Raw genomic sequence first — 21477 nt, 5'->3', positions numbered from 1 at the left:
TGGTAATCACCCAAGGAAGCTTCCCAAATCCTTCCACACATCCTGATACCCAGGAACTGGATGGCTCAGGGCAGATTTCAATAGCTCCTCACCTAAAGTGTTTTCTCTTACACCAGAACAACATCAGATTCCACAAACCACATGATTTCTTAACCATATTAATTAATAGCAATACACAAATCAGATAAGGATGAACATGGACCGCAGGAGTCTGCATTGTAAAACCATTCACATCAATCTTGGGAAGGCAGAAGGAGGTATAATCCCTCATCGTCCACGCAAGATAGCTCCCCCAGCCATCAACATAAAGACAAAGCACAGAACCATTGCTTGTATTACCATGATCCCAAACTCAGCAAAAGATAAGCTGTGCAGCTGACAAACTCCATGTTCCACACGGAAGCTTGTACTTGGTAACTTCTATTACTGTAGCATGCAATATATATATAAACATATAAATCGGGTGCCAAAAAGGAAAAGCCATAAAAATAAAATGCATATTGTCTAAGCTCAGTAAAAGGAGACTTAGGTATTGTTCAAACCCATAAAGCAGAACCCAAATCAGCAGGAACCAGGCTTCTGGTTTTGGCCAGGACACATTGACCTAGGAGTTGGCCAAACCTCCACAGCGCATGCCCAGAAACGAAGGTCAAGTAGCAAACACCTGAGGAAGACTTCTTACTTCATTGAAAGACCCCTGCCCACGACCCCCAGAAGGCATGGCACCACAGAAGACTAAGTATAATTATGAAGTGCAAGGAGGCAGAGAGTGGGCGGGGAACGGGTGGACAGGGAGGTGTGGGCTTGCGGGATCAATGTGTACTTAAACCTGAAACCTGTCTTGACCAGGTACGCACGTATGGTGGAAATATCCCCCATGTGTCCCAGCTGGAATAAAACATACTTGCTTTACAATCTTCATTGTCACGTCCTAATTCTGCAACTTACTTTTGGCGAGCCAGGCAGAAGGATCTCTTTGTCTGGCTGCAGGAACCCCAGGAAGTGGACATCCTAGGCGCACCCCAGGTCTTTCTGGAGGACCTCTGCTCCCCAGGCTTGCTGCGGGGGTGAACAAGAACCCCTTCTATACAGCTGATAAGGTATGTTTTACTGGAATTACGGGGGGCTCAAGGTACACTTACAAGATGCTGGGGACACCCACGCTTGGTGAAGGCAGCGTGTCAGAGACATCTGACATAACGTGTTGACCTTTGGGAAAGGGTACTGGAAAGTCGGTGAGAGGAGGTTTCTGCTGACTGCACAGTGTGGCCGCTAGTGAGCTTTGGGGTAGCTCAAGCAGAATCTAAGGTATTATCAGTATTTTCTATAAGTTTGCTGCTATAATCCTCACTGCTCCTGTATAAATTGTGTTTGTTGGGATATATGGTGTTTTGTAACTTCATCACTTCAATTCTTGGTGGTGGTTGGGTAATTTAAGTTTGTTATTTTCTTATATTATGTCTCTTGAAAGCATGTCTCTTGAAAGTCTAATCTTTGGCAATCATTGTATTTATTTTTGTGGTAACACTGCCCTCTTGTGTCAAAAGATGCAATTGCAACAGATCAGTAGTTTTCTGAGTTATTAAAAGTGGCTGAAGCCCAAGCTCAAGCCCAAAGGGCCTGACCATCCAGGCAGGCTCTTTTTAGACGGTTTCAGCTCAAACTGGGTGAGTTTCTAAATGATGGGGGGAGTGGACCTTTGTAAGGCGAGAGGACAGAACAGTGGGATGGGTATACTTAGGAGGAATATACTTAGACTCAGCAGGTTGGTACCTGGCTTTTGATTGGGAACAATCTCCAGTTGAGAGAGAACTTAGAAATCCCAATAGACAGGGACAAAGAAGAGTAGTTCCCTGTTTTGTGTGTAGGCTGACAATCTTTTGTTGGGAATCATGGTAGCATTCAGCCTGGGTTCTCCTCCTGTCCAAACAGTGTAAAAGGAAGTGGCATAGCATATCTCACAGGCGAAAGCCTACATGCTCCAGGTGTACCCCAGAGCGGCGATATTATACTTGGGACATGGCTCTTGCCTAATGTGAGATAGTTAACTTGATCTGTGGAAAGAGTAATTTAGTCCCTGAAATTTGGGATGTTTTCGAAGATGACTGGGAAAAGGTGAAAGATCAGTATAAGCAGAGGTTTGAGTGGAAATTAAAGAAGAAAGAAAGAAAGAGAAATAAGGCGAGAGACAATGGGAAGCCAGCAGAGTAAGAAAGTCCCTAAAAGAGTCCTTCAGGATGCATACTAGCCCATTGCAAGGAGATTGTGGGGATGGGAGGAACGGACAGTAAAAAGGTTTTGATTAAATACTGTAATCAGTGGTAGCCTCTGTATAAATTGGGGCAAAGTGGTTGTCAAATGGGACAATATAAAATATAATACCACATTGCAGTTGATGCCTCAGGTTTTAGCTTTTATATTTTTCAGATTCTGTTCTGCTTTAGTGTGTACTTCTGAGCTTCATATTAGGGGATAGTAAACTCTCTTCACAGAGTAGGTAGACAAAACAATTCCTTCTCTAGCTGGGGACCAAGGACAACTGATGCAAATCTCAGTCTCAAGAGCATAAACAACGGTGGACTGAAGAGAGGGAAACAAGGATAGGAATTCATAACCTAAAGCTATAATTGGACTATTAACTCCAATATGCTAATGGACCAGAACTTATGAAAGTGTGAGACCCCATGGCTGGTTGCCCATTTTGTGACCATTTTGGGTTCATCTTGGGTGTAGCCCTGACTGGGCTCTTGTGCTGCCCAAGCTGTATCCATTGAGGCCTTCTAATAAATTTCTACTTTATTCTTTAACTCTGCCTAGTCTCTGTTCTAGGTCAGCCTTCATAAGGCATCATAGTAATGTTATTTTTGAGGCAGGAAGGAAAATGGGATGAGGCATCATATGCAGATATGTTTTTCACCTTGCAAAATCATCCAGAATGGCAAAGGGATTGTGGTATAAACTCACCGCAAGAGCCTATAGTTTTAGCATTGGAAAAGGAAAACTGAGGGGTCCCACATAAATTAAAACTATGCTGTTCTGCCTGTAGTATTGGCCAGCAGTGCACTAGAAATGATAAGATATATAAGGAATAAGATTCTGATTTGGATGATCTATATAGACCCCCTCCTCAATCACTGGAGTTGGGTGGGAACTCAGACAGGGCACCAATACCCCTGGGAAGTCCAGTATCCTTCCAATACAAGGACAAGAACTAGGGAACAACCAGCAGCTTTGCAAGCACCCCTTTGAGAAGCAGTGGGACCAGATGGAACAATGATATTACTAAAGGTTCCTTTCAATAGCAATTATTTGGAAATATGGAATAAGAATGTAAAAGACTACCAAAAGGATCCTATAAGTATAGCTGAACATTTCCGGTTAATAATAAAACAACACAACCCTGATTGGAATGATATACAGTTACTATTACATGCAATGACAGAAACAGAGAAACAGCTGATCTTAAAGGTAATGGGATTTGGCTGAGGAGCACTACAAAATACTAGGAAAGGATGTGAATGAATTATTTCCCCTCCAGGATCCAAGGTGAGATGTGAATAGAGCAGCAAAAAGACAAAAATTGCTAGAATATCAGGAGTGGATTGCAAAGGGAATAGAAAAGGCCATCCCCAAATCCATTAACTGGTCAGCTTTGTATGCTGTCAAACAAGGTCCCTCTGAGTCTCCATCTGAGTTTCTAGATAGGTTAAAAGACACAATGCGTCGCAGTACACCCTTAGACCCAGAATCAGATAAAGGAATACAACAGTTGGTGTCGTCATTTTTAGGGCAATCTACCAGTGATATAAGACACAAACTTCAGAAATTAAGATGCACAGAAGGAAGAAACTTGGAAATGTTACTGCATGAGAGAGTGGAGAGTGTTCAGTAACTGTGAAGAAGGGAATAAAGAAAAACAAGGAAAGGTGATCGCAGTAGCTAAAAAGGAGAACAAAAGTTCTAAAAAGGGGCCATCACCTCCTCGCCTGGGGAAAGACCAATGTGCTATTTGTAAAAATTAGGCCATCAGAAAAAATGAGTATCCAGAGCACTAGGGGAAAGGAAATAAAGGGGCAAAGGTGGTGGCAAATGGGAATGAAAACTGATGGGAACCAGGGGAATCTTCCCTAGCAGATCTGCTGGTTTTAATAGAGCTAGGGGAGGGAAAGGAGCAAAACCAGGTGAAAACTCTAGTTGATATGGGGGCAACATATTTGCTCTTAAATAAAGCTCTAACCCCTATGGGACAAGATTATATAATGGTTAAGAGAGCCACTGGCCTAGTTGAAAAAGCTTATTTTTGTCAACCACTAAAATATAGAATGAGAAAGCAAATAGGCATACACAAATTGTGGTATAGGCCTAACTCACCACAGGCACTCCTGGGAAGGGATCTACTTGAACAATTAAATGCAATAATCAGATTTTAAAAAGGGGAGATTACTCTGGCGGTAGATGCTCAGCAATACATTCAAATAATGAGTTTACTTTTAGTTGATGTTCCCATAGAAGGAGAAATCAGTGAAGACATCATAGCCCAAGTGCACTCTAGAGTGTGGGCCACTGAGAAGCCAGGAAGAGCTAAAAGTGCATCACCGTTAGAGGTAAAGCTTAAAGAGGGACAATGACTAGTAAGAATAAAACAATATCCTTTAAAGAAAGACAGAGAAAAAAATCCAGCCAGTAATAGAAAGATTTTTGCAATGAGACTTGTTAAGAGAATGTGAATCTGATTTCAACATCCCCATATTACTGGTCTAGAAACCTGATAGAACGTATAAAGTGGTCCAAGAGTTAAAAGCTGTCAATAAAATAGTAGAGGATTTATACCCCATAGTAGTGAATCCATATACTTTGTTAACAGTATTAACACCAGAAATAACTTGGTTTACTGTTTTAGATTTGAAGGATGCTTTTTTTTGCCTTCCTCACCATGAAGCCAGCCAAGAGATATTTGCCTTTAAACGGGAAAATCCTAAAAGTAGACAAAGAACAACTCACCTGGACTGTACTGCCTCAAGGATTCAAAAATTCCTCCACCATATTTGGCAATCAACTTGCCAAGGATCTTGAGTCTTGGGAAACCCCACCCGAGAAGGGGAGATTGCTACAATATGTAGATGACATCCTGATTGCCACTGAGACAGAAGACGCTTACATGGCTTGGACAGTAAGTCTCTTAAACTTCTCAGGGCTTCAAGAGTAGAGTGTCTAAGAAGAAAGTCCAGGTAATGGGGCAAGAAGTCATTTATGTGGGCTATAAGATTAGTGCTGGGCAAAGGACCTTGGGACAAGCCTGGAAGGAGGCTATATGCCAAACACCAAAGCCACAGACTGTAAAAAAACTGAAAACTTTTCTCGAGATGACCGGTGTGGTAGTAAACCCCACAGGTTTAGCAAAGGTGCCATGGAGAATTTAACAATAGGAATGCTGACACAGCAGCAGAGAAGTTCCTGACCCCCCGACTCAGAACTTATCTTTATACCCTTTTAAGGAAAAAGCTTGTAATCCTTACCTATTGGTCACTTATGGTCCCTCTAACCCTTTGCCATTGGTTAGGCTTGGATTCTGGCCAAGGCTATAAAAGTAGCATACTGTACCCCTACTAACTCAGAAGAAGAAGAGCTGAGACCCTTCACGGACTCCCCAAATAAAGCCATCTTCATGGAATAGCCGGCGTCTTCTTCCTTCTCCTCTCTCTCTGTCTGCTGGAGCCTCGAGCCAAGGGCAAACTTACCCAGCAGCAAGCTGAAATCTTACGAGCTGGCTAATCACTATAAGAGCTGAGTATCACCCTGCTTGTTGGAAGTTTGACCCGCGGTCTCTTTGGCTGAGCGAGCTAGCTTCTGGCACTCTATCCCCCTGGGGACAGAGATCCCGGGCTCATGCTCTGCCTATGATAAGGCCAATACAGGCTTTATTATAGGTGGTATTGCCTCTGGATCTATAATTATGGACTACTTGTTAAGCCCCTGTATGCACTAATCAACACCAAGAAGAAGCATCTTCAATGGGATAAACAAGCCACACGGGCCTTTGAACAATTGAAAAAGGCCCTGATGTCAGCTCCAGCTCTGGGGCTCCCTGACATGAATAAGCCTTTCTTTTTGTTTTCTCATGAGAGACAGGGAATTGCCCTAGGAATACGGGCACAAGATCTGGGTCCATACCGTAGGGCAGTCGCCTACATTTCTAAGTAACTAGACACGACTGCAAAAGGATGGCCAGGGTACTTGTGTGCGGTAGCAGCCATGGTGCTCAACAACCAGGAAGCATGAAAATTCACCTTGGGACAGAAAATGACTGTGTTGGTGTCCCATACAGTGTCTGCAGTATTAGAAGTGAAGGGTGAGCACTAGCTTTCTCCACAGAGATTCCTGAAGTACCAAGCCATAATGGTAGAACAGGATGATATAGAGATTGTGGTCAATAACATTGTCAATCCAGCTTCTTTCCTCAGTGGAAACACAGGGGAACCAGTGCACCATGACTGCCTGAAAACCATCAAAGCAACATACTCAAGCCACCTGGATCTGAAGGATACTCCTATAGAAGATGCAGAGAACTGGTTCACAGATGGAAGCAGTTATATCCTAAATGGCAAAAGGCATGCAGGATATGCCATCACCACTTGCCATGAGGTAATAAAGTCAGAGCCATTGCCTGTTAATACCTCTGCACAAAAGGCAGAGATAATTGCCTGGACCCGAGCCTTAGAATTGGCCCAAGGTAAGAACATGAACATATGTATGGATTCAAAGTACGCTTTTGGAGTCATGCATGCCCATGGAGCAATCTGGAAGGAAAAGGGGGCTATTGAACTCCCAAGAGAAAAACATTAGACATGCAGAAGAAATTCTGAAGTTAGAGGCGGTACAGCTCCCAAAGAAAATAGCAATCATGCACATCAGAGCATATCAAAAAGCAAACTCGGAATTAGAGAAAGGAAACGAGCTGGTGGACAGAGAGGCAAAAGAAGCAGCAAGGAGAGAGATAAAAATGGAAAGAGCTTTCATTCCAGACAGAAAATTTTCCCTTGAGGGTAAGCCAAATTATTACAAAGAGGATCTGAAGCTAATCACAGATTTAGAGGGGACATACAATGAAGAAGGGTAGGCCTACACTCCAGAAGTAAGGGTACTCATACCTAGCCATTTAATATGGTCTATAGCAAGAGAAGAGCATAAGAAGCAGCATTGAGGAACAGAGGCCCTGTATAAGCACTTGACTCAGGACATCATAGCTAGAAATTTATACACTACAGTAAGGCAGGTAACCTGACAGTGTGATCTCTGCCTCTAGACTAATCCTAAAAACACTCCAAAACCAGAAATGGGCCAAATTGAGAGAGGAAATGGACCCGGTCAACAATAGCAAATTGATTTTTTGAAACTCCCAAGAAAATAGGGGGTTTTGTTATTTACTGGTGTTAACTGATAGCTTTTCAGGATGGCCCGAGGCTTTTCCCACTAGAACCGCTAAAGCTTGGGAGATGGTCACAGTATTAATCAAAGAAATAGTAAATAGTACCAGGATTTGGGGTTCCAGCTGTTATTTCCTCAGACAGAGGACCCCATTTTATTTCAAAGGTGGCACAACAGGTTAGCAACACTCTGGGTATAGATTGGCAATTACAGACCCCATATCATCCCCAATCAAGTGGACAAGTAGAAAAGATGAACCACCTGATCAAGCAGCAAATTGTGAAATTAAGACAAGAGGTCAATCTGCCTTGGCCTCAGTCTCTTCCTTTAGCTCTCTTATGCATACGAACTAAGCCAAGGGCAAAGGAAGGACTGAGTCCCTTTAAGATCCTATATGGGCAACCCTATGAGATGCAGAAAGAAACATCAGCACTAGTAAAGAAACCATAACAGAATATATGATAGCCCTGGGGAAACAACTAAATAATATTAAGAAACATGTATTGGGAACCTGGTGTAGGGAATTAGATGAGCCAGTACATTATGTGCAACCTGGAGATTATGTCTATGTAAAGTCTCTTGCAGAAAAGACTTTGGAACCACAGTGGGAAGGCTCATTTCAAGTGCTCCTCACCTCCTTCACCGCAATCAAGATCAGAGAGCAAGCTGCATGGATACATCACACTAGGATCAAAAAGGCTTCACAATCACCATGGAGAATCAAGCAAGTACAACCTGGAAAGCTATGCCTGTCATGATCATAGCCATGGCTGTCACAGATGTCAATGCAAGACCACCTGTGTATAATGTAACTGCCATGTATGTTTGTCATGGGAAAGCTTATGACTTTAACTCTTGTGAGTCTCTGTGGCAGGTGTTACAAATCACAAATTCAACTATTTGGATGGAGAAATGTCCCAGGATGTAAGGTAAAGTTTGTTCAGGATGGAATACACCGAGGACCCATAAAACCCATTCAGATTGGTACTCAATGCTGTGACAAATGCTTAAGCAACTGTTCTGAATCCAGGACTGTAGTAATTTGTATTACATCAAACAGAAAAACTAGAACAACTCCACAAACCCTGACACCAAGAGAAACCATAGTCACCCAGGCCACACTAGTTCAAACCCCAAAAGAAACAATTCAACCTTTAATCACCGAAATAGGACCTTATGCTATTAAAAAGACAGGGATCCAAAGGCTATTGCTCAATCCAGAGTAGTCCCTAAAGTGAGTAGAGATGGCAATGCAAGTAAATGCTTCTGCTATTTGGTCAGAGTATACTCCATTCCTCAAAACTTCTCTTATGGAATGGGCCACACGGTTGCAAAAGTGTGCACCTTATACAATCAAACAGAAAAGAGATCTTACAGGAATATTGAGACAGGACTGGGGGTCTTGAACACAATAGATTCAGAGCTATTAATGAATAAATTGACAGCAACCAGTAATGATATAGTTAAATTGCAACAACCCTTACAATCATCTTTATTAGCATTAGGTACTAGCCAGTAGAAATTGTCCAAGATATTAACAGAGTAGGAAAACATAAAAGAACGAGATCACGAATTGATAACCAACACTCTGGGAACAGCTAGTGAAAATATCTCTTTAGCCCTTGGTTTCATACAAGTGCAATTGTGGATGCAATCAGTGGCTGCCTCAATTATTAGGGAAGGTTGAGAAGGTACCTTCCCCACTAAGATTCACAACATTATCTGGGACAATGCTTCTGACTTAGAGAGAACTCCGGTCCTGGTGGGTTTTAGTCAATTTCACCTATGACCCTGTAACAAGTGTAGTGACTGCTTTTGTTTTAACTATACACAATGCATCAGTGAGTATGATTCACCCAATAGTCACCTTAAGATGAAACCATGAAGGAGCTGTGCTACATCCTTCTGAACACAGAACATGGGCACGAGAAATTGAAGAGAAGTAGCGGACTATTAATAAAGTCATGTGCCATGAGAAAACAACTAGGGTTCATATGTAAGGAAAATGAAAATGATGACCAAGATATTTGCCTAGACAAAGAACAAAGCATTTGTCACTGAAATGCACTCAATCAACCAGACAACTCTGCTTGTGTATATAGGTCAGGGTTGTGTATGTCTCAGAACAGCATGCTCCACTATAGTGGTGGATAGACTCCCTGTGAATGACACACAATCTAATTTGTGTATTTATAACTTTATCGAAATTGAAGGATGTGATTTTTTCCTATCAGGCACCTGTTATATCACATCAACATATAAAGGCAAAGTTGACTACTGTGCAAGACATATCACCTGTGCCCATAGGGATGAATCTTACTTTGGTCAAGCAGTTATTAAAACACAAAGACCTTAAAGAAATTCTTAAAGAAATTTAAAACATAGGGAGGAAGACCTTGATAACAATACACCATGACACAGAGACAATAAAGAGTCTTTAGAAGGATAAAGGAAGATACATCTCACCACTGGTGGGATGTACTCTTTAGATGGTCCCCTACTGCAACACGGTTTCTAAACTGATTGTGTCATCCTATAGTAGTTTTGCTAATTCTAGCTGGATTAAGTTTTGCTTTGCCTTTGGTTATGATTTTTTAGAATTTAAAACTGTCAAAAAGGATGGCCACAATGTCTATTGTATTATCAAATCAACTAGTCAAAAAAAGTAATAAAAAATATGCTAAGTACTTTAGGAAGCAAAAGAATTTGCATTACTTAAAAGAAAAGGGGGGGATTGATATGGGAGACATTTATGTTTATGAAAATTCAGAGTTTTAAAAACATAACATATTTAGACAGGTAGAGTGAAACAGAAAAATATAGCTTATTTTGCAAGTTTGCAAAAGTACAGAACACAGCTTGTAGCAGGAATGTAACTTGTTAGGTAGAAACAATTTGTAACAGAACACATAGGAATTTAGTTGCTAGGTAAATGTGGTTACTGGCAACCGGTCAGAGAAGAGAGTCAGATAAATTTTCCCAGGCATTGCCCTGGGAAGTTTTGGGAAAGCTCAGAGAAAGAATTAAAACAATTTTTGCAGCTGGTGTTTTGAACATGTTGCTTACACGTAAAGAGGTGCAAGAATGGTGGTGTGTCTAATTAGCCAATGGTGTGAGGGATATTGATTGAGGAACAATCAGGTACACCTGTATTGTAACTGTCTATAAAAGTGTGTGGTTTTTAATAAACTCAGCTTTTTCCACAATGAAGAAAATGGAGTCTCGCATGATTTACTTAAATAGGTAAAAGCCATAAAAATAAAATGTATATTGTCTAAGCTCAGTAAAGCGAGACTTAGGTATTGTTCAAACCCATAAAGCAGAACCCAAATCAGCAGGAACCAGGCTTCTGGTTTTGGCCAGGACACATTGACCTAGGAGTTGGCCAAACCTCCACAGCGCATGCCCAGAAACGAAGGTCAAGTAGCAAACACCTGAGGAAGACTTCTTACTTCATTGAAAGACCCCTGCCCACGACCCCCAGAAGGCATGGCACCACAGAAGACTAAGTATAATTATGAAGTGCAAGGAGGCAGAGAGTGGGCGGGGAACGGGTGGACAGGGAGGTGTGGGCTTGCGGGATCAATGTGTACTTAAACCTGAAACCTGTCTTGACCAGGTACGCATGTATGGTGGAAATATCCCCCATGTGTCCCAGCTGGAATAAAACATACTTGCTTTACAATCTTCATTGTCACATCCTTATTCTGCAATTCACTGACCTACTAAAATTTGCTTGTACATTTCAGAATAAAAAGCCACAATTTGGGGAATCTTTTCTGAACAAATGCTCAAGTCAGATTATTGTGCAGCATTTGTTCAAGATGATTTTCCCAACCTCATTGTTCTTCTGCCAATTTTTAAGCATATGCAGCAAGATGCGAACTTACTCCAGCTCTCAATTGTTCTGTTTTATCCTGCTGATCAGCTTCAAATAATACAGCATGACAGAAGCCAAAGAAAGTTGTTCATTATGAGACTACAGCATTTTATACAGTAAATTTTCATTTTCCACCAATCAGCACTGCAACTCAGAGTAATTAAACAAAAAGTAAACAAGACATGGGAAGTTACTTTTATTAAATCAGCAGGTATAGATTTGAAGCAGGATTAAATCAGTAGGGAGCCTATTAACTAGCTATTTGTGTTAAAAGTTGCAGAAGCAAAAGAACTGCAGTATGTTGTTTATCGTAAACATTCTTTGTAAGCTAACTGCCTGAGCAACACAACCAGGAAGGGGTTTTTTTCTGTAAAATTGCTCCGGTTGTCATAAAACATTCCCACCAGTAAAAACAGCACTCAGGTGTTTTGTTACAGTACCAAGAAAACTAAATTAGCTAACTTCTACAGAAGAAAAATATAATGAGGAGAGGAATCTTCATTACATTGAATAGTTGGCTTGATATAAAGGCAAATTATCACAGTAAACCAGGGAATAGTTTAGAATTGACTGAAGCTAACTAAAGCCTTGATTCCATTACCAGAGGGAAAATAAGTACTATTTATGAGATAATTTGGGGCTCAATATTGACAACAAAGCACAGTCAACATTTTTCTTGAGTGACTAATATGTCTTCTTAATGGCAGCATGAAGGGCCAGATACAGATATTATTCTAACTAGTTAGAGCTTTATACCAGGATTTACTGAGCAGGTAAGTCACTAAAGTAATTACAAGTAGCTGTTTTTCATTTGCTTAAAACTCAGCAGTCCTAGCATCAGTTGTTAACCTGACAAACAATAAAAATCAAGCAAGCTTTAACACTTAATTTTGATTCCGATTCTTCCTGCTTACTATTAAGATAATCCTAATGAGGAGCAACAGTAACTTGAACTTGCACAAATTCCAACATTTTTTCACCTATAAACTTGCTTTCCACATCACTGATACTACAATGAGAACAATACCTTAAACTTACTCCCTAAACAAATAATACAGCTTATACTACTGAGGTGAAGAAATTGCATTATCCTGCACCTTACAAAAAATCATCTAAATTTATAGACTGAAAAATGACAGCAAATTAAAAACTTGTAAGGTTACCTGAGAAAAAGCAGCAGAGCCAAGGCCAGAATCCACATCCCCTGAGCCTTTATCCAGTGCTTCAGTGAGTATACAATATAGTCCCCAAAATTCAATGTTTTTTTTCCCCCCGACTTGAGAGACAAGCTCCTTTGAACTATACAGCATTTTGCTACTGGCTAAGTATCTTGTACATTTATATTTTTACATGTTGACCTACCTCAAAAGACATGCCGATACTTTCTGCTTGACACACCAACTCTAACAAGTTATGTGGCTAAGTTACATGGCTTCCTGAATTGCGCAAGCTTCAGACTGGTAGCCCTAAGTATCTTTAATACTCTAAGACTTCTTTTTTCAGGATGACATCATTATAAGATGCTGTAACCTGAACTATGTCTACACTAAGGCTTAACCTTAGTTATAGCAATTCAGTCCTCATCATCAGCTGTGCAACAAACCAAGTTATCAGCTATATTTTAGTATTTATAATTAAAACTCAATTACACTTGAACACAATCGCTATTCTTAACTTCAATCAACACTGTTAGAAGGCTAGAAAACTTAAATCTTCAAATTCATCTTCTAAAGAATGACTGATTTGCAAGGTCCTAACTGCTGTACTACACAGTGTCTGGGCAGTGCCCTACTGATGCACATATGTTCTTCTGTATACAGATATCAAAATGATTTGGGTTGAAAAGGACCTTAAGACCATCTAGCCCGACCCCCCCCACCAGGGGCAGGGACACCTTCCACTAGACCAGGTTACTCAAAGCCCCATTCAATCAAGCAGAATCTCACAACACTGTCTTATTGATTGCTAACATCAAGCTTAGAAATTAAGTTTCATAGAGACTTGAAGTCAAACCTGACATGAATTTTTATTTCCCACTGTATGTCCATACAGCATCTAAAAGTGTTCTGCAACCTAGAGTTTGAACATGTCATTTTACACATATGTAATTAGGGACAGCATCCTTGCGTCTATAACCACGTAATCCTGAAAATTTAGGAACTAAGAAGAGCTGGAACCATTTATCTTTGGGTGCAAGATCGTCTTGGAAAACCAGGTGCCAGCTTCTGCCACTCCAGCTCTGCAAAAGGCTCCAAGGAAATTATTAGAATCTTTCAGAGCACTCTCATTCTCTCTACACACTAATCAAGACTGCACAATACAGCACTACAGAACATGGAGCAGTTGAAAGTGGTCATTGTAAAATTATTGAAAGAAATGCTTAACACAGATTAAAAGACACTACAAAATGTCAGAAAACACTCCTAAAGTCAACAGCTTCACACTTACCACTTTTAGAAACAACAGACTGCTTGTCTCACAGGATCACCTTACATTTTATGTTCAGGCAATGCAGGTGGACTCTATTCACCAGACAAGCAGCTGCCTGGCTGTTTCCTAGGCTGGAAATTCAGGCTGCACAACGCCGTTTACTGTAGAAGGCACTGGGCCTGCTAGGGCTCCGTGGAGGGAAGAGGCTTAAAGATAAGAAAATGCCAAGTCACGGTGAAATAGCAAAGAAGCCCCTGTCTTCCGCCTTTCAGACCCCTGCTTATCTCTCTGTAACCCCATAGGTCACTTTCCCTTAACCCCTGCTATTGGACAATTTTGGATCCCTCCATACCCTATATAATGGGCAGCTTTAGCCCATTCTGGTTAGAAGAGCCGTCGCTGAAACCCTTCACAGACCCCCAATAAAGACATCGCTGTGGAACTCCAGAGCAGCCTTCTCCTCTCTCTGCATCTGCCGGCTGGCCTGCAGTGCCTTAGCAAGCAAAAGAGCTGAACTCAAAGAGCTGATAATCACTAAAGAGCTGATATTCCTTATGCTTGCTAAAGGTTGCCAGCAGCTGAGAGCTGCTTGGGTTTCGGGCAGTCTGTCACCGCAAGAGGACTGAGCTATCTGGCCTGTGCAGCCTGCTCTCAGCAGCAGGCTGGGACAATTTACTAAGAGGAAGTCACACAGTAAGCTGCCAGAGAAGTACATACACATAGGGCCAACTCCAAGATGAAGAAATGTCACATGCAACAGGAAGCTACTGCAAAGCACACCATCACTCTATCCTTACTGCCCTGTGGACACCAGAGCCTGGTGCAACACACTTAGAAAGCACCAAGAACTTTCTTTAGTCTTTTACAAAGAACATAGAGACAATGTTCAACTCCCACCATAATTACAGAACTGAGAAAAGGAAGGACAATTTGATCTTCCTGCTATACCTTTCCAGTTAACACAGCCAAAGTCTTCACAGTACCAGCTATCATGATGATGAGGGGATTTTTAAGCTTATTTGGCCAACACTCCCCAAAATATCAACTATCTCTTGCCATATTTCCAGGAAAGATCTCTCTGGCTTTCTTCTAAAGCATTATTTTAATTGAAATTCCAACAAGAGAAAACTCACAGGGAGCTCTGCTTCACCCTCAATAATCCTGTCATAAGAAAAGGGAGTCAGTTTATAAACAAACAATTTACAAGCACATTCTTCCTGTAACCTCAGCAATAAAAATAGTGTATTTTGATGCACTGTTTAAATAACTATACTTATTTTAGAAAGCTTAAGATGTTCAACTATAGTCTTCAAAAATTCATAGAACCAATTTACAGCTAAGTGAATGCATCCAGACTGAGATATGGTATATGCCATAAGAATGTTCTTTATATATAGCAACTCTCAACTTGTGAGCTATGATTAAGAATCAATGTCCATCCCCAACTTCAATAGTGAATTATCCCAGCTCTGCTACAAACTAGCAGTGCCAAGTTCTGCTTCTGGGAAAACAGACTTCACCTCTGTCTGGATAGCAATGTTATTTTAGGATCTACTGTGTCAATCCAACTGCCTGCTGTTGTCCCCTTACCTAATGCACTCATAGCTTAGCAGCAGATATTGGGAACTCTCCTAAAACAGTTTCCAGAGGAACTTTTCCTTCCCCCCAAGTGTAATTGTTGAAACCATCCATTTCCAATGGATTTAACCTGTATTGCTATACTCTAAAGCAACCTATTTTGGGGAAAGATGTTAAAGTTTGAAAACAATTTATTCTAAAAGCCACATTAGCTTGACACCTCTGCCCTACTGGTGATCAAAAGCATCCCTAAAACTAGGTTATTGCATGCAGCTATGTGATCACTTTCCTGACAAATATTCCCAAGGAATTAAAGAAAACATGCTAACAAGTAGCACAGGTTATATTCAAGAAAAACTGTGCCCTTTAGACCTAAATTAGAAATTATTTTTATTCAGTTATGAGAAGAAAAGGCCTCAAAATGTCATAATTATAAAATATTTTTTTTGTTCTGAAACAGCAGTTCCAAGTCAGTTATCCCATCTTTGCCTAGTTTACTTCTGCTGTTAACTCCTTTGCAGACACTATGATCAGCACTAAAGTTCCATGTATGGAGGCTCATATTAACTAATAAAGAGAGTGAGCCTTCAGGAAACAATTTTAACATGTACCATAAGCTATGCCTAGGCTGCTTATCTTATCCTTAGTGCCAACTCACTACAGGGAATGTAAAAAAGGGCTGCAGGACTAGCAAGTAAAGGAATAACATTAGTATATTAGAGAAATTCATAATTTCCTTAGAGAAATTTGACCATGTAAAATGGTCTTGCTTTCACATGTTTGATGATCTTTCACCAGATTCTGCAGTTTTAGTAATAATACTTCATACAAAATAAATTCCTAATACAGTCATCACATTTTTCAAATGTTTGCATGGAAGCAGAACTCAACCTATGTTAATTAATACCTATGGATGTACTCAGTTACAGCTCAGGAAGGACACAGTCAGTTCTGCATTAGCTTTCAGACATATGCTCTAGAGGAACACAGGACATCATGAAGAAGTCTAAACTCAATGCTTCCCTTCAACTAGCTTTATTTCAGTTTTAAAAACATAGGAGCTACAACATTCCAGGCCAACATTATCCCAAACCTGCCCCAACTAAACTCTTATTAGTTGTACATTATCAGGCATTTTACAAAAGCAAGTGCATTTGGCAAGTCTATTTAAAAGAAGCAAGAAGAAGGCATGAAGCATATCTATACTCTTTTAATGACAGAAAAGCCACACAGCTGATCACACCAAAATACTGAGATGATGAAACTAGTTGTTTCTCTGCTTTGGATTCCAATACTGTATACTGTCATCGCTGAAAGAACTTTTTAAATAATGAAGATAAACTATGAATATGCCATTTGACTATTGACTATGTGGCATGGTTTGGTTTGTTAAAGGCTTGGATTTTAGCTACCACTAATTGCAAAGTATTTATGGACAGGGCTTTGAGCAACCTTGCTTAGTTAGTGGAAGGTATCCCTGCCTATGGCAGGGAGGTTCAAACTATGTGATCTTTAAGGTCCCTTCCAACTCAAACTATTCTATGATTCTGTGATTCTATTTCAACAGAGCAATCCATGATAATAAGGAAGAAACTGCTCCATTAAAAGACTCATATAAATGGTGGATTCACATGCCAACATTTAGTTTCAAGATACTCAGGGATTATGTGATTAAAATCCCACTGGCTTGCTGGGAGGATTCAGCAAGATAACTACAAGTTACTTAGAGGGCTAGTGTCAAAAGGACCTCTGTTCAGCCTCTGCTCTAGATTACTGACCCACTTATGAAGAGTTAAGCATCCCTGCTGTGCAATGCCAACACCCACTCCATCTGTTGGCTTCTGCTTTCTCAGAACCTCTATTAGTCTGCATAAGAAGTTCTGTTAATTACAACATGAGCAGCCTTTGCACAGCACACACAGTAACAGCCTCAGTATGTAGTCATCTTGACAAATGCATAGGAACAGAGCAATCCTAATTCAACAGGATTATCAATGACACAGTAATATATAATATGCAGATTTCTGAAGAGGCAATTTAATACAACCTTTGTTCAAGCTGCTTTCAGTTTTGAGAAAAGCTTGTAGGTGTTTAGTTGCTTTAGGTTTCTATGATGAAAAAGTATACTAAAGTACTGTATCAAACTCTCTGGAAATCTCCAAGGGGACCAGAAATTTGTGAAATCACAAATGAAACTTCTGTTGAGGAAATAATGCAACAGTGGGAAACAGAAACATCCCACGTTTGTCAATATCTACACTGAGTATTAGTAAGTAAATCTAAAGGAAGTTTAAAAAACCCACACAAAATCAAACACAAAAACCCTCCCCAAGCAAAACAAGGTTTGAAAAGCTAGCCCAGCTGCCACATCAGAACTACATCACAGCATCTTGGCACCTCAAACTTTCTGTTGACTAGGAAGGAAAAAAGGTCCAAATTCAGCATTTTATTATTTATCCCAGCTGATCTGCAGATCATTAAGACATTCATTAAATAGATTTCAATCAGCAGTGTCATTAACTTACTAAATCCAAGAACAAGAATCTCCAGAAGTCATTATAGTACTGAGTTGACATTTTTTATTTCCTGGGAACCCAGACTCCTGCTATCAAAGTGAAATAATATCAACAATCCAAAACCTAACTATGAAACTCAATAATTCTGGCAAGCCTGAAATAATCTCACCCCTTAATACTAAAGCCATTTCTTAGTTTAAAATTAAACCTTGTACAATTGCCAACATCACTTCAAGAGCTCTCTAGCTACTAGCTTACTCCTAAGGTAGTTAAGAAAAGTAAAACCTAGGTCCAGTACTTTTTACAGCTTACTGGAGGATAGAGGAGAACAGTATATCACAGCCCAGCAAGAACTACTGGTCATAACATGGAGGCTATACAGAGTATCATAGAGCTTTGTATTTTGTTTTAAAGAATTATTTAGTATGTCACACAAAAGGTCATGCAAGCAGGACATACCAAATGTAGACTAGGAAAATAATTGTATATTAGCATACTGTTTAAATCCTCTAGAAAAATTAGACAACTGTTCTTTTGAAATATGAATATTTACTGCCCCAGTACCTTTGCAGGAGAGCTCTAGAAGATAGATACACATTTTATATCAAGTGAATCTCTATATGGGATATTTAGCTTGTCATATGAAACACCTTGCAATTAAAGCATTTTGTCTTTATCATGGTAAAGGCTTGCTAAATACATAGTCATCTTATGTCAACTCAAGAAATACATACCCCTACAGGTTCCAATCTTAGTCTACTGATATACACCAAGACAAGAAAGAGCTAATATTTTATTTCCGATTGTTTTCCAGCCAGCAAAAGGAAGAAAGCAGAAGGGAAACCCAGATAATTTTGGAACTGCTCTAGGGAAGAAAATACAAGCAGAGGGCAGCATTAGAAACAAAAGGTGGATAGAAAAGAGAAAATACAATTAAAGTAGTCATTTATTCAGAGCATACTCATGATTTTCCCAAACAGCTGTGTCAAATCTAAAAGAACACTAGAACCATTATAGGAGCTATATACATTTGATATATGGAAATCGTCAGTGACACCAGTCAAACCTAGTTTGTGCTATGATTAATAAAAGTTTAAAAGTAGTTGGGATGAACATGCTAATACAGAAATTAGGGTCATAAACCAGATGCAGTTTCTCTCCCCTAGAAATTATTTTAAGTGTCAAGGCACTAAACGCCCAAAATATTCCCATGTCACCAGATCCTCTTTTTCATAGAAAACCACACCTGTGAAGTGATTTGATACTTGTGTTGCACACAATGAGCTTGCACAGGCACCTTAGCAGTATTTCTGTACAACATGAATGGAAAACAGACCACATTATACTTACAAACATAACCCTTGCCCCTCGCACAGCAGTTGCTATGAATTAAGTTGAGAAAGACAAAGCGGTAGAATGCAAGTTATTTACCTAAATGTATATACATATCAAGAGTGGAAGAACAGTTCTAGAAATATTTCAAGTTATTCAATAAAAAAGCATTTACAATAACCAATAACAAAGAATTAACATAGTCTTCAGACAGTGTGCCTCCTAAGACAAAACTTCAAAAGGGAGAATGGATACAGCTTGTACAATTTAACTGAAACTACCAGACACAATAGAAAATAAATAGATGACTGAAGTGTTGACCAAGGAAAAACTAGTCTTATTTTTAAAATGAAAGTTCAAGTATGCTCCTCAGACTATAGACAGAGTTATTAAATAAAACCATAAGGCAGTGCTGCAAACTAAGAACTGTGCTAGGTACCACCAGTATACACAGAAATTGAATCTAAACAGCAATGAAAATTGAAACAAAGATATTAGAAATTGTAACTTTACAAAGCATGTGATTCAGTTATGAGCAAGCACTATTAAAAACCAAAATAGGTTTTAAAGAATTTGTAAGGAATCAAAGCATGCAACTGATTTTCTAGTAATTTGTTCAGCTAGCCTAAACATCCATTTACTTATTTCCATAGTGGTTGTAACAATTTTAAACATAACAGCACTTACCTTGGAATTGTCACACATTTTGTACTGCAATTCTGAGTGGTAATTGCCTTCTCAAGCTCGTCCAGCTGTCCTGTTTTCTTTAGCTTCTTGACCAAGCTTTTCACGGCTTTTTCACACCACTTTTCATCCTGACCATTCTGCTCACTACCAGCAGCCCCTCCAGAGCCACCAGCAGATTTTTTCCACCCCAGAAGTCTCTTCACAACTGGTGGAGTGAATGGCAATATGGATGACATGACTTTCACCAGACAGAACACTCAGCAAGCAATAAATTAAAGAGATTCCCGTCTGATCCCTAAAAACACAAACCAAAACAGACACATTAGCACTGAGGTTTCACATGAAACAAATACCTTGCTTCAGACTTTTTATTACCAAATGCCATAGGACCCTGCATCCTAAAATAAGTCAGATAAGTCTGCATAAAGGTTAGGTACTTCATCAATAAAATTCAAATGCAAGTTTGCTGCAGACTCTTCAGCAGTTAGCACAGACTAAGTTTACTGTTGGATTAGACATTTAATTTTTCCTCAAGTCTTTCCTGGCTAAATCCAAGAAAAAAAAAAAACAAGTTAACTCTAGTCTAGCTTTGCACCTAGGCTGGCTGGATCTATTAATTTATTAAAATTTTCCACAAGTGATATGCACATTCTGCCCATCTCCAAATTAATTTAGCAAGCAAAATTGTGTTTGAAATGTCATTTAGTCATGACAGCTTGACAGAAGTCTTTCAAGAGCCAGCCATTTCACAAGACTTTTCTCCTTGTTTGTCATGCTTTAAGTAACTACCAATTTTTGGTACACCAATTTAAAATTCACATCTAAATCTGATAATAAGCTTATTTCCATCTTTCAATCTAGAGTTCAGTGGCTTACAGATAATCTTCTCAACTGGCAGTGCTCAAAATCATCAAGTCTTTCAAAATTTATTAAAGGATAGTTAAAATCTTAGTTTGCAGATACATGGGTAATAGAACTGTCCGTTTTCAATTTTGATAGCCTTTCAGTATCAATTACCTGATCAGGTTGTTTATATGAAATGAAATATTAGAAGATATGCTGAAAGTTGGGCTATGTTTAACACTCACTACAACTTGCACTTCAAATAATTTAAAAGAAAAATTATAGCCATTTAGAAAAAAAATCTTGGTTTTGGAGCTTCTATTAGACTAGTTTTATGTATTAAAATATAAGCCCCAAACCAGCCACATTATTTCAGGCAGACAGCTGTTAGAAATTGTTCAAGTACATAATGGTCTTATGGATAGAAGTATGGCATTGAAGTAAAAAAAAAAAAAAAAATCTTATTTCCACGGAACAAACGCCAGAAAGTTCCCTTATTTCCAAGCTGTATAAATTAGTTCAGTCAGCTGAAAAAAACTTATTTTAGCTAAAACTTAACACTAGATTCAGTCTACTCAATTTGAGCTCTCAAGGCAGCTTACATGTCTTTACATCCTGTACAGGTACATTCCTCACTTCTTTTCAGAATACACCAACTTAATGTTACTGAAGTTTCCCATCAGAAAAACAGCATGGTTGATTTGGGATACTTCAGGCTACAGTATTTATGGCTAATTTATACCTTGTCACATCTGCAGCTTCACTGAGAACCAAGTCAACAGACAC

At 39.5% G+C, this 21477-nt stretch overlaps 1 protein-coding gene across 4 annotated transcripts in view; it reads right to left on the bottom strand.

Moving 5' to 3' along the window:
- Positions 1-20084, bottom strand: part of LOC128941428 (mothers against decapentaplegic homolog 2-like) — a 75175-nt gene extending 55091 nt beyond the window's left edge. For all 4 annotated transcript variants that reach the window (XM_054283186.1, XM_054283187.1, XM_054283189.1 and 1 more), the window contains exon 1: positions 19849-20084. In XM_054283186.1, coding sequence (XP_054139161.1) covers positions 19849-20084 — 236 coding nt within the window. The remainder of the gene's footprint in view (positions 1-19848) is intronic.
- Positions 20085-21477: the final 1393 nt, after the last annotated feature.

The sequence above is a fragment of the Melozone crissalis genome, unplaced genomic scaffold (genome assembly GCF_028551555.1).
Source record: "Melozone crissalis strain CALT ecotype California unplaced genomic scaffold, PUWL_Pcris_2 ptg000035l_1, whole genome shotgun sequence".
Classification (NCBI taxonomy): Eukaryota; Metazoa; Chordata; class Aves; order Passeriformes; family Passerellidae; genus Melozone; species Melozone crissalis.
This window is presented reverse-complemented; position numbering and strand designations above follow the sequence as displayed.